The sequence below is a fragment of the Clytia hemisphaerica genome, unplaced genomic scaffold (assembly GCF_902728285.1).
Source record: "Clytia hemisphaerica strain Z4C2 unplaced genomic scaffold, Clytia hemisphaerica genome assembly, whole genome shotgun sequence".
Lineage (NCBI taxonomy): Eukaryota > Metazoa > Cnidaria > Hydrozoa > Leptothecata > Clytiidae > Clytia > Clytia hemisphaerica.
In genome coordinates, this window is record NW_027104240.1 from 628,571 (window position 1) to 644,254 (window position 15,684).

The following is a 15,684-nucleotide window of genomic DNA, read 5'->3' on the forward strand; positions in this document are numbered from 1 at the left end:
CGCGTGCTTGAGATTTTGGTGAAAAACAAAAGTAGGGATAACTGGGACGCTTCCTGTCATCGTTTAGGTAGATAATTTTGACAAATTTTTCTTTGACACATCAGTGGAATTTACACGTTAAAAATCCATAATATTTACACAATCTGATATTATAATTATCTATTTACAAAATTCCTCATAAAAAGTCCCGTAGAGAGTCCACGGATCTGCACGGATCACACGAAAATTTGCGAATATCGCTTCAAGATGGCATAACTTCCCATAGACTTTTCATTGTCATTCCTTCACGCAACGTTTCAACTGCAAGGCCAAGTTCTTCATCGTAAATTGGCTCTCGATCAGCTGCCTATTAATGCAATAAAATCAATTAAAATTAAACTATCGTATCATATGCGCCACAATTGTGATATTGAAAAGAGTTGCATTTTCATTTTTATATTGGATTATTTTGAAATAACAAGAGCGGGAACAAGAGTCAGCCTTTTAAGAGCCAATGAAAAGGTACCTTATCAGCCCTATTTAAGCGAACACCTTTCTGTTGTCTCTTATTCCGCCACAGTTTCGGCGATCTATTCTCTCACCCACTGATCAAGAGATCCATGCATAAAGTCATCCCCGGTGAGATAAATACTCCTACCCATTGCATACCTACTAGTAATGACACTAAGAATTATTTCTAGAGCTGCATCAATAATAGAATTAGAACTATATTCTCGGGCACACCCGGTAAGCCCGGGGGGAGGGGGCAATCAAGGTAAATGATCTACCATACGTGCGGCCCCTTTAAAGGGTGTAAAATTTCGAAAATCTGACCATATTAGCCTCCGTCTCAGAACGCGGTCAGAAAATTTTGCGGATAATTTCACAGCGAAAATGCATCCAGTGAAATGTAAGTAATGTATCATGATTCAAGTCGACTGACATAATTATACACATAATACATGTTACAAGTTCTGCCTACGGATTCTCAAGCTCGGCTATAATAAAACTATTACATGTTAGTAGCAGACCCGACTGACCAATGTTATGTAGCAGGTTGAAACATGAGTTTCTGCTGGAAAGATGCAGTTTGTTTTCAAGTTAAATCTTCAAAATAAAACAAACTGTGTGGGTTTCTTTACTTCCAAACAACCTACCAATAGTTTTGGAACACTCCATAATAAAGGAAGATGGCTCTTCTTGTGGATTGGCTTTCTGATACCCCATATAAACACGATGTGACATGAAAGTGAAGAGACATGATTTGTTGGTTTTTGTTTGATTTGTTGACTCATATATCTCATGGCAAATGGGATAGCAAATGACTTTTCATGTATTGCTTGGCTCTACATATGATACCTCTAACTTTGAACACCTCCAGAATGTTGAAAAAAGCATTTTACGAGATAAGTTTCAATTATAATATAATTTTCATGGAAATTTTTAATCGACAGATTTGGCTTGGCGTCAATTTTGTTTGGTTGATGTTTGGTATCGTGATCATTCAAGATCATTAAAAGCAATGAAATGCCACACAGTCACTCTACACATGATGCCTCCAGCCATGATTGGTATCAAAATGTTGGAAAAAAAACATTTTACGAGAAATTGTCGATAGAAGTTATATTGACTTATTTTTACAATTTTGGCGGTGTGGGTTTAGTGGGTTGATAATGTTTACACTGTGGGATGGTTTTCAAAAAACTGTTTCTTGATTGTTGTTTGTTGGAATTGATTTCCAAAAAAAAAGAACTTTTTTTTGAAAAATACTTTATTTTTTTCATGAATCGAAAAAACCGTGTGGATAGTATGTCTGTAGTAACCAATGCAGTGTCTGTTTTCAAATTTTGAAAGCTCTATACCTACTGAATTGAAGCTCTGACTAGCTCTGTTTTTAAAACTTTGATCCATGTTTTTTCCTTTGTTGCTATTAAAGATAGATTTTTAAATTGTCGTAATGTAAATTTATGGTAAAGTTTTAGTTTTTGAGTTTAGTTCATCAGTAGTACATACAGTAGTATTTTTTCAGTAATGCTTTCTTGTAAATATAGTAACATTTAACCAGACTCATTGCCCTCATTATATTCGAATTTGTATTTTTTTAGGACTGATAAGTACATATTTTTAAACACCAAAACAAAGCAAACAACATGCCAGTTCTTTCTGGACAAATATACATGTATACTTTATTGTGTGCTTTGAGTTCTATTTTAATCAACCCTCTCAACTGCTGATCTTTCAACTATCATTTAGGAGTATAGAATGGGCTTCCATAGTACCATTTTCTCTAAGTATTTTGTGCAAATTTTCAACAAAGTAGACTTCTTGTTTGTCCTTGTCCCTGGGCAACCTTATGTATGTTAAAGTTGTTCTGATGGAGGACATTGCTATTTTTGGTAGCCTTCACATAAGGAGCTTTGGTGTAAATGTTTTTTTCTGATGAAATCATACTAATCTGAAACTATTAGGCATTTATGAACTTTCTAGAACAATAATCTTGCTCCAATCTTGAGAAACACTGGAAAAATAGGTTAGCTTTCCCTGCCATAATTTCACAGATTTCCTCTGCTTTCTGCTTGAAAACGCTGTCGTATAGCCGAAAACGAAAGTGAAACTGTGAAAACGTCCGCAAATTCGGGCCCAGTCCTCTTCCGAGACGGAGGCTAATTCTGCCGCACTTATGGTCGTTTTTGAATCGAGTGCCCTTCCCCCCGGGGTAACCAGTGCAATTGAAGGAAGAAAAAATAAAAGCTCTCACCTGGTGACTGTCAGCATAATAAGCCTGAAAATGAAAATAACAATTAGTTTGAAAGTTTTTATTCGGGAGGGGGATACGCTTGGGCTCTTGATATTCTTTTCGTTCACATCATATCAATTATTTTCTTATGAATGATGAAATATCAAACAGGGCTTGCCAGTAGACAACAATTCTTTGCCTAAATTCTTTCATTTTCATAGGGTTTTTTAAAGATTTCTAGTAAAATTTGCATTTCGCAGAACTAATTTTCGCGATGGACATCCAAAAATTAATTCCCGTGAAAATAAGTTCCACGCAAATTAGTTCATTTAAGGTACTCTTTTGAAGACCGAACAATGTTGCTAAAGTTTGTTATGATTATGAACTTACAGCAAAAGCGTCCGAGGTGGGTTCCTCATTGACAATTTCAATTCCATCTTCAACAGGTTCCACCGTTAGTTCTTCCAATGCATCAGGCTGAAGAGAAAATGAAGTAAATCTTATTGACATAGTGGGCTCCCATTTAAAAAGACCCCTCCTTTTTGACGGGTTTGACGTCATTTTCAAAGCAGTGGGAGGCTGAATCATTTTCAGATTTAAGAGTTGCGATAAAAAGAAATAGCGAAAAACGCATCAGAATCGTACGTGGATTTCCCCCTAAATTAGGTGTTCAGAAAGTTCTTATTTTGAGAGGATTCGAACAAAAATAGGAGGTTGTATTTAAAACACGGGGGTTGGAACCACTTCCCTTCTATGATAATATCTTCATATCCTTACCAGTAGTATAATTTCAAACAGTATTTCAAAGTACTCCAAGAGGACGCTACGATAATCGTGAGATACACTCTGGTACAGAGTACCCTTCCTTTAAACGCCCCTCGAATAAACGCCCTCCTTTGAGTAAAAAACCCCCTCAAATAAATGCCCCCTTCGAATAAACGCCTCTTTCAAATAAACGCCTCCCCACTAAGAGGGCTGTTTATTTTAAACAAGTAGTTGTAGGTGAGATTCATATGGAGAAAATCTTAGATATGTGTTAACGAACGTGCGCAATGCACTGGGCTCAACTTCAGTGGCTTCAAATTATTCATAGGCCCAATTGTAGACCCCCAGATATTCACCCAATGAACAAGTGTGCCCAATTTCAGCCAAATCCGACAATTTTGGAGGCCTGTATGCTGCTCCAAAGTTTTAGCCTCGTTTTGGCAAAAAACTCGTCCCCAGGCCCCAAAAATCAAAATTTTTTGCATTTTTAATGAGCTCTTTTGTTGATAGGTGAAATCTTATTGGCTAACTTAATTGTTGGAAATAAGATGAGGCGAGATTCATTGTTTCTGACATTAGTGTAAGAAAATATTTGGACTAAAAAAGGGCCTGTAAACTTTGCAATCCTTCATCAAATGACAAGATTTTTCGATCAACATTTTCTTCAAGGTGAACCCTTTTGCTTAATACTTTCCTCCAAAATTCTCCAGCGACTTTTTGTCTACAAATTGGGTCTGAAATTGTGTGTGCTTATAAAGAACTTTTTTATTTTCTGGCTAGAGAAAATATCTTTTCAAAACAAAATTTAATGGATGCCAAAATTGAACGCAAACTTATTTCGTGGAGCTAAATTTTATTTTATTCTCGTATATTAGAAGGCTAGAAATCTTCGATGCTGATAGTAAGAATGTTCACACTTGAGTTCTACTAAAAAGTTGTATTTCGTCGGGCGAGCCTAGAATTTCTTTTGATTTATTACATAAAAGAAATCAAAAGACTTTAACGACCAATTACCGACAAATTCATCTCCTGTCTTTCTTTATACCTCTATGGAACAAGTGTGCCAAATTTCAGCCAAATCCGACCCTTTTTAAAGTCTCCAGGCTGCCCCAAAGTTTTAGCCTCGTTTTGGCGAAAAACTCGTCCCCATGCCCCAAAAATCAAGATTTTTGAAAAATGAAAAAGAAGCTTCCAGATATTCACCCAAGGAACAAGTGTGCCAAATTTCAGCCAAATCCAAAAATTTTTAAGTCTCCAGGCTGCCCTAAAGTTTTAGCCTCGTTTTGGCGAAAAACTCGTCCCCAGGCCCCAAAAATCAAGATTTTTGAAAAATGAAAAAGAAGCTTCCAGATATTCACCCGAGGAACAAGTGTGCCAAATTTCAGCCAAATCCAAGCATTTTTGAAGTCTCCAGGCTGCCCTAAAGTTTGTGACAGACAGACAGACAGACACACAGACATTGTCAGATTGTAGCTCAACTGAAGTTGAGAATAATTGTATTCTTTTAGTATTCAATAAATTAATTTTGACACATTTTTGCAGCTCTAAAATGACATATTTGAACTGAAAGAAAACGAAGAAGGCAAAATAAGTTTTCCATTCACTTTATTAAAGTGGCCTTGTTAAAGATTATTTAATAAACGCCCCCTTCTTTTAGAAGGCCTATTAATCCAAAAAGAAATAAAAGCCCAGGGCGTTTATTCAAAGTAATACGGTAATGAGAGTTGGTATAAAAAAATGCATTCAAGGACATCAAAGTGTTAAAGTAAAAAAAACAACCGAAACTCAAGTGGTTGAGAGCAGAGTAAGAAAAAGAATGCAGATAACTCCTGCTTATTCGATCTTGAACGGGTTTTTTGTTCGATTTAAAGAGAGATTTGATCCAAAGAAATTATTTTAATATGAAAGTTTCTCTTCGGCGGGGACTTAAAATACTTCGACATATAGGAAGATTCGAATATTAGACCTTCGAATAAACGAACAAGAAAAACAAAAACATGACAGGACGTACCGAATCTTCTTTCTCGAATTCGATCCCGAAAATTGGCCAAGAGCTGTACACCTAAAAAGGAACATAACGAGGCTGGGCTTAAAAAATTGTTGGTTTGCCGTCACCCGACCCTAGATTTTGGAGGTCGGTCGGAATTTTTTTTTATTTTGGCGATTTATGAAATTTTCGTCCATGGAAGGGTTAACAGTTTGTTTACATTTAGGTAATTTTGAATAAAAAACAGAAGTGCTAGCAGGGAATTTACGATTCTAATGCTTGAGACAAACAAGATACGAGTTTTGATTTTTTATTGTTTGAAGTTTTTGAAGGAAATAAAATCTTCTTTAAAATGGCAATAAAATTTTTCGGGTCGGCAGGTTTCGAGGTAGGGTCGGTCGGGTGACGGCAAACCAACAATTTTTTTAAGTGAAGCCTGACTTTCATTTCTAAAGCAATTCGTAAAAACTATAAAGTTGCAATAAAATCATAAAGTATTATAAACTGGTGATTTACTCAATCTTTTACCCAGAGCAACTTATACTACTTTTTGATTTTACTGATAGTCACATTGGACAATCGTGAGCCTTTCGTGAGCGGTATCAGAAACGAAAAGAAACAAACTAAAGGACAATTAGTTTTTGATTTACTCGACCTTTATTGAGGCCCCTTAAGCGGTTCTCGTGATTACGTGATATGGAAATTTTTCTTCGTGATTGTGTGATGAGTGGTCAAATCGTGATCGTGATTTGAATAATTTTTGAGCCGTGATTGTGATTTGAATAATTTTTGAGCCGTGATGCGTGATTCGGACTTTTTCAAAGGGATGTGTGATTGTCCATTTTTTTGCTGATTTGCGTGATCGTGATTGAAGACAAAAAATTGCGTGATATAGTGATCAGAGTCACCAATAAAAAGCATGCTATAATGCTCTTAGATACCTTGTATAATTTTTGTATTTGTTTGACAGTCTCGTGCAATTTTTCAACTGGGTCCATGCGAAAACCAAGCACATATCCTCCACTCTGCAAATAAAGAAAAATACAAGAATTAATCAACTCAAAAGCTTGTTGTTTCCTACCAAATTTCAACTAAAAAAGTGTAATAAAATGTAATGTAATAAAAGAATCAATACTGACTAAAATTGCTCTATTCACTGTCTTAACATATATGTGGCCCACAACTAAAAGAACGTTAAGTGAATCCTTTAGGGAAAAACAGGTCCGATTTTCTGAGTTGCGTAATTCTATCAATAACTTATTTTGACGAATGGTATGGTAAATTTAAAGACTGTCTTCACAGCGGAGACAAAACCTTTGATATAATCAGATTTAAATAGATAAACAGCAGTGGAATATTATAAAACAAACTATATGCTGAATGGACCTACCTGATGATGAAAGTTAGATAGCAATGTGAAAAGAAAAATGAAAAAAAATAATTGAATCATGCTTGATGGTGAGCATTGTTATCAATAATGTTTTTGTGTAGTGAAAAATATAGAAATATAAGGAAAAAATCCAATGAAAATCTGCAAAAATAAAGAAATTCAAGAAATACTGTCTTTCCGGCGAAAAAAGGTTGTTCCGGCGACTTTTAAAATAGTTCCGGCTTCAAAAATCTATTTTTTTGAAAATTGAAACATGCTTGATGGTGGGCATTGCTATTAATAATATTTTTGAATGAAAAAAACAACCAATTATATGGAAAAAGTCCAATGAAAATCCAGAAAAACGGCGATTTCCGGCATATTTCCGGCATTTTCAGCCGGAATAGAATTTTTCTCAAAAATCGGACTAATCCATGTTTTAGGCATTGCTAATACGCATCTTTGTGCAAAAAATCAGAAAAAACTAATGATGAAATCTCGAGAAAATGCCAAAAAACCGGTTTTTCCGGCATATTTCCGGCATTTTCGGCCGGAAATGAATTTTTTTCGAAAATCGGGCTCCGTCACATTTTGGGCATTACCATTTTGCATCTTTGTGCCAAAAATTAGGAAAAACTAATGAGCCAATCCCGAGAAAAGCTAGTAACGAACGGACGAACGAACGAACGAACGAACGAACACGGGTTAATTTATAGGACCTCCAAAGGTAGGTCCAAAAATAATTTTTAAAACGATCAGAAAATAAAGATTGAAAATGGACGGTCCTTTTTTTCTGTGTAAACGTACTATATAGACCTTTTCATAAATTACGTCATGAATATCACTTGCCTCATATTCAAACAATTACCATGGTGATTATGTCCCTTGAGACGATTAAATGATTTTTTTATGAATAGGAGGTAGTTTTGATAAAACCACTGGGAGTAAATCACTATGGCAATAATTTCAAAACGAGGTAAGTGATGTTCGTAACGTAATTTATGAAAAGGTCTATTCCCCTCTGAATGAATAAAAGTGAGTAAAAATTTTATTTACCTGTTGTGTCGTTTCCAAGACCAATGCTAAACCAAACTTTGAGTCTCGTATTCGAATGGTTTTCTAGATGAAAGATTTTTTGATTAGTTTTTTTATAACATTATTTTATGATTTTAAATGTTCCAATTTCAAATACACATTTTCCACTTTTATATAAATACATGTTCTCAAATTTCTAGATTTGGAATCAACTGTATCTAACCGAACATTTCCAATCAGGGAGAAGTGAACCAGGTGTATTACCCTATACACTTTAATCTTATCTTAAAAAGGGCCAATATTATTTGAATATGAAGAACACTCTCAAAGACTTCAGAAATTAACATTCATTCGTACCATTTGAAGATAAGGTATGCTGACATTGAAGCTTTCATTCATGTTAGCATGCCAAACCAATCGAATATTCGTAATGTAAAACATCCCAAGATTTCCCTAAGGAGTGAAGCATAAAAGGCTGATTTAGAGTACTGATACACTTAAGGATTCTCTTCAAAGGTCAATATAATCTGTAACTTAAGATAAAATTTGAATTAGAAAGCAGTTTTTTTATTTGTAGAAAAGAACAACAGGAATCATCCTTCCATTTTTTTCATTTTTTTTTTTTCATTTTTGATAATATTCCACTCCAGAATATCTTTCTAACAAGTTCAAAACAGTTATCTAGATTGTCTCCGCTGCAGATTATATTAAGACAGACTTCATTTATAACTTTAATTAATCTTTCTGGATAAAAAGTTTCACTAATTCGTTATTAAGTATCTATCTCCTCTTTTCCTGCTCTCATTCAGAAGTCTTATTTCTAAAATTTCTGATAAAGACTCAAAAATAAACATTTAAATTTGAACATACCTGATCACTGGATAAATTCCAGACACCAGTCACCTAAATAAAAACAATACCGTGTCAAATATGTAATATAAATGTAATATTTTGCTGTTTCAGAGAGATCGTCATGTCTTTAAAAAGGCCAAAATCGAAAGATCAAACTGAGTCATAATATTTGGGTTATAAATACAACGCATCCATTCTGCAGTATACTGTGGATGAGGAGAGATATTACATAGTTCCCTAGTGGTCCATGCTGAAAAACGTATTCGATCCAAAGATCTGTGTCTCACAATCACAGTGTAGACAGTTAAAGAGAAGCTAATCATCATCATTATGAATATCACAAAACTCAATCATACCTTTTCGAAGATTTGTTCTAGCGGTAATAATCGTAATTGCTTATTATAGATCAATGCTCCTCTTAATTTCAATTCACGATACATTTTAGACGTCTCGTAAGCCCTACGAGAAAGAAAGAAACAAAATTGAATTAAAGAATGTCTTTTCAATTCAGTCTTCCAATAAAAATTATTTTGATTGGCTCATTTTTTCAGGTCTAACGATGATCATGTAAAGTTACTCAAAAAGGTCATAGAAATTTACTAACCTGAATACAGACAATATTGTTGAGAAAAGTCTTGGGCTACCAGGTACCTGTGTAATAAATTTTTTTTTTGATATTATATGGTTGAAATTTTATATTTTTCACACTCAAATTTCTTTCAAATTTTGCTTTTGTAAAAAAATGTTTGACTTGGTCGAATAATCAAAATAATACACCATTCAAAAGACACTTACCAGACTTGTGAAGATGAATTCAAATCTTGTGTTGTTGCATTTTGTTAAAACATACAATGCTTCTGTTTGTCCGCGTAATTTCTAAAATTGTATGTGAAGATATTGACAATGTAAAGATGAAAGAAAGTACAAGTAAGGTTTCCAAAAAATACTAATACACAATAGACAGAAAATTAAACACACGATTCAAAAAAAATGGGAAGCCCTCTTCCTTCAGGTTGATTACAACTGCAAAATATCTGAAGAAAGAAGGAAGAGAGATCGAAATGTGAAGCCTTTTTTTCTGGTCAGAATTAAAATATATGAAACCTTGAAGGAACGAGAATTGTCAAGGATGAAAAGGAGTGGAATCAGAAACAAACTTACTGAGACAGCAGTTTTGACATTAACATTCAAGACACAATTGTAGCCAATTGCTAAGAAATAGAAGACACATAATCATGATTTTAAATAAAAAAGCCATGAAGATTCCGTTTTTTGATTTTTAGATTCCAATTTGATACTGTTAATTCTCAGCAGATAACATTTCTTACCATAATTGAAAAGTTCGAACTGACGTTAAAGATCAATTTTGGATAATTTATCGAAGTATCTTCTAGTCAGACAGCAAAAAAAGTCCGACACTGTAATTGAGAGTTGTGGAAGTTTTCCAAAGCACTATTTGACTAACAACAAATGATAAAAAACTTAGTTTGTTTAATTGTAACAAACCACTGGGAATCTTTTATTGCGCTGCAGGGGGAAAGGTAGATTGCCGCAATTAACAAGACATATTTCAGACAAAAAAGTAGTCGGAGAAGATATGATTCCTGGTTGGTTCCATTTTGTCTGGTCTGGACTTTTGTTCTTGGAGCTATAAAGTGTTGGAATAGTGAGATGTCACCCATTTTAGCAGAGGAACAGAGGAAATGAACTCACATAAGTTGACTCGAGGCATGCCTTGAGAGTGCCAGATGATCCTCAGGTTTGTTACCAACATTTTTCCTAAATAAATGTTTAGATATCATGTCAAAATAAGGTGTAAGTTTTTTCTAATTATGGTTAAACTTTCAAATCAAATTTTGTTCTTTTAGGCTGGCCTGTGTTTAGGTTACTTTTAAGATTATGGAATGATAATAATTTTATCGACCTTATTTTTACAGGGATCTCTTATTATATGTCAACCAACACATGGCCAATCTATACTGAAAAACCTACACAACACTGCTTTAGCTTTAACAAGCTTTGTAAAAAAGAAGTATATCATTTGTATGTAAGGTCTCTATAATTTGAGATTCATGTGCCTGGTAAAACTATGATTCCTAACTTATTCTGTACCTCTATCTCCATTATTTCCTTTGGTGTCTTCTACCGATTCTAACTTGTCAATCAAAACCTACAAATATGGAAACAAAATAATTGTGAGTTGAAAGGGATCAATCAGTTGTTGTGATAGATCTAGTATTTAAGATTTGCAAATTTAAATGCCAAAATTAGTGGTTTCCCACAAAAAAGATTAAGGCATGTAGGAAAAAGAGTCTTACTTACTTCACCAGGTCTTGTCATCATTTGCCTAAATTAAAATAAAGATTTACTCATATCAATTCACTTTACAGATATTATTGCATTTGGAAAGAATTCAAATAGTGTGCGCCCATTCAAAGACAGCACAAGAAGTATGTACGTAAAATTGAGCATTACCAACAATTTAAGAGAGAGAGAGCAAATCAGAGAATGGAAAAGAAGAGCAGACGAGATGAATATAGCCAAGTTGAATGAAAAATGTAAATGAAAGGTGCTGCGAGGAAGTCCTTGTGACAATAAACTGTACCTTAAAAATATTTTTTGTACAAGATTGGTTTAGAGGCCCTCATGTGCCTGGACTATAATTCTTTATAATATGATTAATATTAATAATAACAACTTCTCTTGTCTTACATCATGAACAATTTCAATCGATTCAGATATTTGCGATGCATTATTCATTTAGAGGCAACTAGTCTCTTGTGTTTTGAGTGAAAGCCAATCAAAGGAGTCAGTATTTCTCAGGGGTACAAAGCCAGTAAGCTTTGCGGGGGTGCCAAGAAGAGTGGTAATCATAATTAAGAAGAGAACAAATCCCCTTATGTTCTAATAAAAGTAAAGGTAAACCAATATCGTAAAACTTACAGTGTATTTATATCAAACCGTACATCACGATCTTCCCATAAGAAATTGTCAGGAGAAGTCATTTTTGGGCCTATAAAATAAAGGTCATCATAATCAATTCAAAATTGTTACAACCGAATTGTTTTTTCAATATTCCAATGGTTTTTCATTTTCCGATTCTTTGAGTTTCTTCAACCTTTATATATATATTGCTTAAGCATAGCATCATACATAAGACGTTTTCATTTAGATATTAGATATTGAATCTGTTGTTCCTCCTGTTATTCCCTTTGAAATACGTTTTCTATGTTCTTCTCAATTTGCCTCCACGCAACTGCTGCGTAGCTTTGTTATCTATTTTCTCCTTTCTTCTCCATCTTCTTTTCTATTGTTGCCATTCTGGTCTCAAAGAATATAGATCATGACATTTTATATATAGACTTTTATAGACTTTCATGTACCATAGTGGACAGAGGGGTATCAAGCCCCCCCCTTAAAAATGGTACCCCCCTCTTTTAGCTCAACCCCCTCTTTTTATTCAACCCCCTCTTTTTCCAAGTTTAAGTTCAACCCTCCTCATTTTTGGACCTTTTGCTTCATTCAAATGAATGGAAATATAATATTTGTTGAGAAATTTAAAAATTTTTCGAAAACACTCTTTTGCAAATTGCCAAATCTTCCAAGCCCCCCTAAAAATTAACACTCCTCTTTTTGTCCAAGCCACTCTTTTTATTTGAAATTCCCCCACCCTCTTCTTTTTAAATTCAGTAAAATTCTCAAACCCCTCCTGTTTCGAGGTGCCCACTTCAGGCCTTGATAATATTCCAACTCTGGTTTGGAAAAATCCTGTCTTTATGGAAGTGCTTTGTGATTTTTGTAATCACACATTTGAGTTTCTAACTCCCCCTTCTGCTTGGTTAACCGGCAGTATCATTCCTGTCCCAAATAAAAGGGTGATTTGTCCTTAGCATCAGACTACAGGAGGCATCACTCTTTTGTCTAATGCTGCCAAAATCTACAACAAACTTCTTTTTCTATATAATGTTCCGGTCCTTAATCCTCTTTTGCTGTAAGGAAAATAATGGCTAGGACCCTGCCGACGCACCGGACTTAACAAACACCGGACACGCGAAAGTCCAGTGTAAAATGAGAATTTTTTTTACCACCGAACAATCTCTACACAGGACTTTAGGAAGTCGGATGTCGGATGTCCGGTGTCGGAGAAGGATATTTTTTTCCACGTCGGACAATGAAAACACCGGACATTACTGGTCGGGTGTGTCCGGTGTTTCTTAATTTTTTGTTTCATAAATAAATGTCCGGCGTCCAAAATTCCCTGTATGCAACCCCGGACTAACACCGGACTTATTGCGTCCGGTGTAGCGAAAGGATACTTTTTGCCACCGGACAAATACACCGGACAGTCTGGTGCGTCGGCAGGGTCCTAAATTGCTTTTTTACCTCAGCGCAGCAATTTCCAAATTTTGGCAATTTTGGCACTTTTGTATAGACCTTTTCGCCTTTGAGTCCGCCATATTGAATTGTATGCAAAAATTATGGTGGCCGAATTGCTGTGGTGAAATTCCCTTAGAAAGTATGCAATACATATGCAAAAAGAAAGTGTTAAATAAAAACTTACATGCATAATTTGCATTATATTAAAGTGTAATCTTGTAGAAGAAAGATTAAATTTGCTTCTCTTGAAAACTAAAAACAATTATATTCACTCATCTCTTAGAACAAGCACTTCAAAAGACCATAACATTAGACATAAACTCAAACTGAAAAATCACCCGCGAAGGTAAAAAACAATCCTTATTCGGCTGACGGCAAATTATTCTCCTGGGAATAGCAGTGAGGATCTTATCGCGATTCTCAGATTTACGGAAAATACCAGCTTTTTGCTGATTTTTGCCTCGATTGCCCAAAACCTGTAACCTTTTTAACTTGAGGGAAGAAAAAAATTAGAGTTTTTGGCTTTGCCAAAAAAACGCCTAGTCAAAATTTTTTCATCTTCGCAGGATCCATTCCCAACCTCAAAATACATCTTTTTGTCTAGGGGTTTGTTTGGCAAATTCTTCCTTCGAAGAATATCGATCACTTTCGTTTTCCCCTGAAGACCGCGAGAGAAAAAATATTAGGGCCCGCGCTCTAGGCGGGCGGCCTAGACTGGCTTTCGTTTTGTATAATTTTATAATGACGTATAAGGTAGCGTAATTCATGCAAAAATAATATGATAATCTTTTTGTTTTTTATTTTCAGGTATGCCGCCAAACATTGACGTCATCGTGTATGGATTTAGCATGAACAATAGGACCGACAGACTCGACAAAAGGAACAAACAATAAGACGACCCGAGAATCTTACGATGAGGGCGTTTTGTCTCCGCCTGATATCACGCCCACAGAAGACGTTGTTTAAAAAGCGGGGGTAAAAATAGTAAGTAATAGCTTTTGTAAGTGTTTATTTTGCGAAATATATAACCATTTTCTAATATGGTCTACAAACTAGCATTTCTAGAATTTTGATAATGAAAACTTAAATATATAATGAAGAAAAAAACAAACCATTTCAATTTTATTTATACGTTTAACCCCCGGAAAAATTATGTATTACCTATTACATAACTTTACATTTCCCGACTCGCTAACTCCCAGAGGAATTCCGATTGTAAACCCGATTGGTTAATTTCGGAACATCTTCATAATGGCAGATAATTTAGAAGTGTCAAGTGGAAAGGCTGTGTGAATTTTCAGATGTCAGTGGTAATTTTGTTGGTTGATGGCTTGTTGAATCTGGGAAGAAAAAAGGAAACAGGTATAGCTTTTTCTAACCAAGGATCTGAAGGATTCGAGCCACACTGAATAGAGCCGCTAAATGATCAAATCAAAACATTGATAAAGTGTGACGTCATAATTACTGCTTTCAGTTTGCGTGTTTTGAAAGTTTGATGTGTGTACTCCGTCTTCGTGGAATTTTTTAATGGCATGAAAACAGAATATGCAATGTCTTTAAGAACAAATTCCTAAAAGGCTTTTGTTGTTCTGTAAATATTTCCTTTTGGATTAAGAAATTCCATCTTTTATTGTTCTAATGATTATAATATTTATTTATAAGATGCTTTGTTGTCTTTTTAATCTTTGTGTAAACTTGCATATGTTTTGCATACATTCCAAGTAAATCCAACCACGGCATTTTCGTTCCTGTATTTTTGCATACAATTCAAGATGGCGGACTCAAAGGCGAAAAGGTCTATTGTTAGGGGGGCTTTTAGATTGTTATAAGTAAGTACAGTAATAAATTAAAAAAAAAATCTGGCACTCTAATTCTCTAATTTGTCTAACACTCTCAAACTTCAAACTTTTAAAAGTTTTGTTGACCCAGCAAACCACCCAACCCTTCGGGAGATCTATCATGGACTTCCAAGAATTTCTTCTGTCTTGACCAACAGGATGCTTTCTTTCCCAGGTCACTGTTTCCATGCGAAAAATGAAATTATATCCGAAATCCTACTTTGGTGTTCTGCTGCCTTACTACTAGGCGCTCCAGAAAGCACCGATTCTATTATTTTGTTTCGAAACAGTTATAGAGGGGAAACAGGGCTAGATAGAGATTGAGAAACTAGGTACCAATCATTATATTACTTGGAGCAAATTGTTAATTTTTTATTGGAAGTTAACAGCAACAGACAGAAAGCTCTGGCAATCAGAAGAGGCAGTCAGAAAAATAAAAGATAAAAAATATTTATATAGCTACCGTGTGTGTACTGCTGGTCAGGCTTGTGCCGTTCTCTCTATTTGGTAGGTTTACTTCTTAGATCTGGTTCGAAATCCAAGGGTTAAAAGAGTAACATTCCTCGAAGAATCTTAACTTCTAAATCAATAAACAAATTAAGTTGAATGTTGAAGGAAGTTAAAAAATGTATGATGTATGATGTGTGCCATCGACCTCGAGTTTCGTGTCCAGTTTCTGGTTCGATTTCCTCGCTGTCAAAAAAAAAATTCGAACAAAAAAAAACAAAACACTTTTTTTCGTGTA

At 34.9% G+C, this 15,684-nt stretch overlaps 1 protein-coding gene across 1 annotated transcript; it reads right to left on the minus strand.

The window, feature by feature from the left end:
* Positions 1-72: 72 nt before the first annotated feature.
* Positions 73-15,635, minus strand: LOC136816285 (Bardet-Biedl syndrome 5 protein homolog). The gene is made up of 17 exons (XM_067072615.1): positions 15,403-15,635; positions 11,668-11,737; positions 11,047-11,071; positions 10,837-10,894; positions 10,438-10,503; positions 9,886-9,935; positions 9,520-9,600; positions 9,329-9,375; positions 9,081-9,183; positions 8,743-8,775; positions 8,230-8,325; positions 7,894-7,956; positions 6,410-6,493; positions 5,493-5,543; positions 3,107-3,193; positions 2,738-2,761; positions 73-346 (listed from the first exon to the last, which is right to left on the minus strand). The coding sequence occupies exons 2-17, from the start codon at positions 11,727-11,729 to the stop codon at positions 242-244; spliced, it is 1,035 nt and encodes a 344-aa protein (XP_066928716.1). The 5' UTR covers positions 11,730-11,737; positions 15,403-15,635; the 3' UTR covers positions 73-241.
* Positions 15,636-15,684: the final 49 nt, after the last annotated feature.

Excerpts from the sequence above, each read along its gene's own strand:
- LOC136816285 (XM_067072615.1), bottom strand. The coding sequence starts at position 11,729 with ATGACTTCTCCTGACAATTTCTTATGGGAAGATCGTGATGTACGGTTT. Across the intron at positions 10,504-10,836 it reads AGGAAATAATGGAGATAGAG|GAAAAATGTTGGTAACAAAC; the intron begins GTACAGAATAAG and ends ACATTTATTTAG. Across the intron at positions 8,326-8,742 it reads GGAATTTATCCAGTGATCAG|GGAAATCTTGGGATGTTTTA; the intron begins GTATGTTCAAAT and ends TTCACTCCTTAG.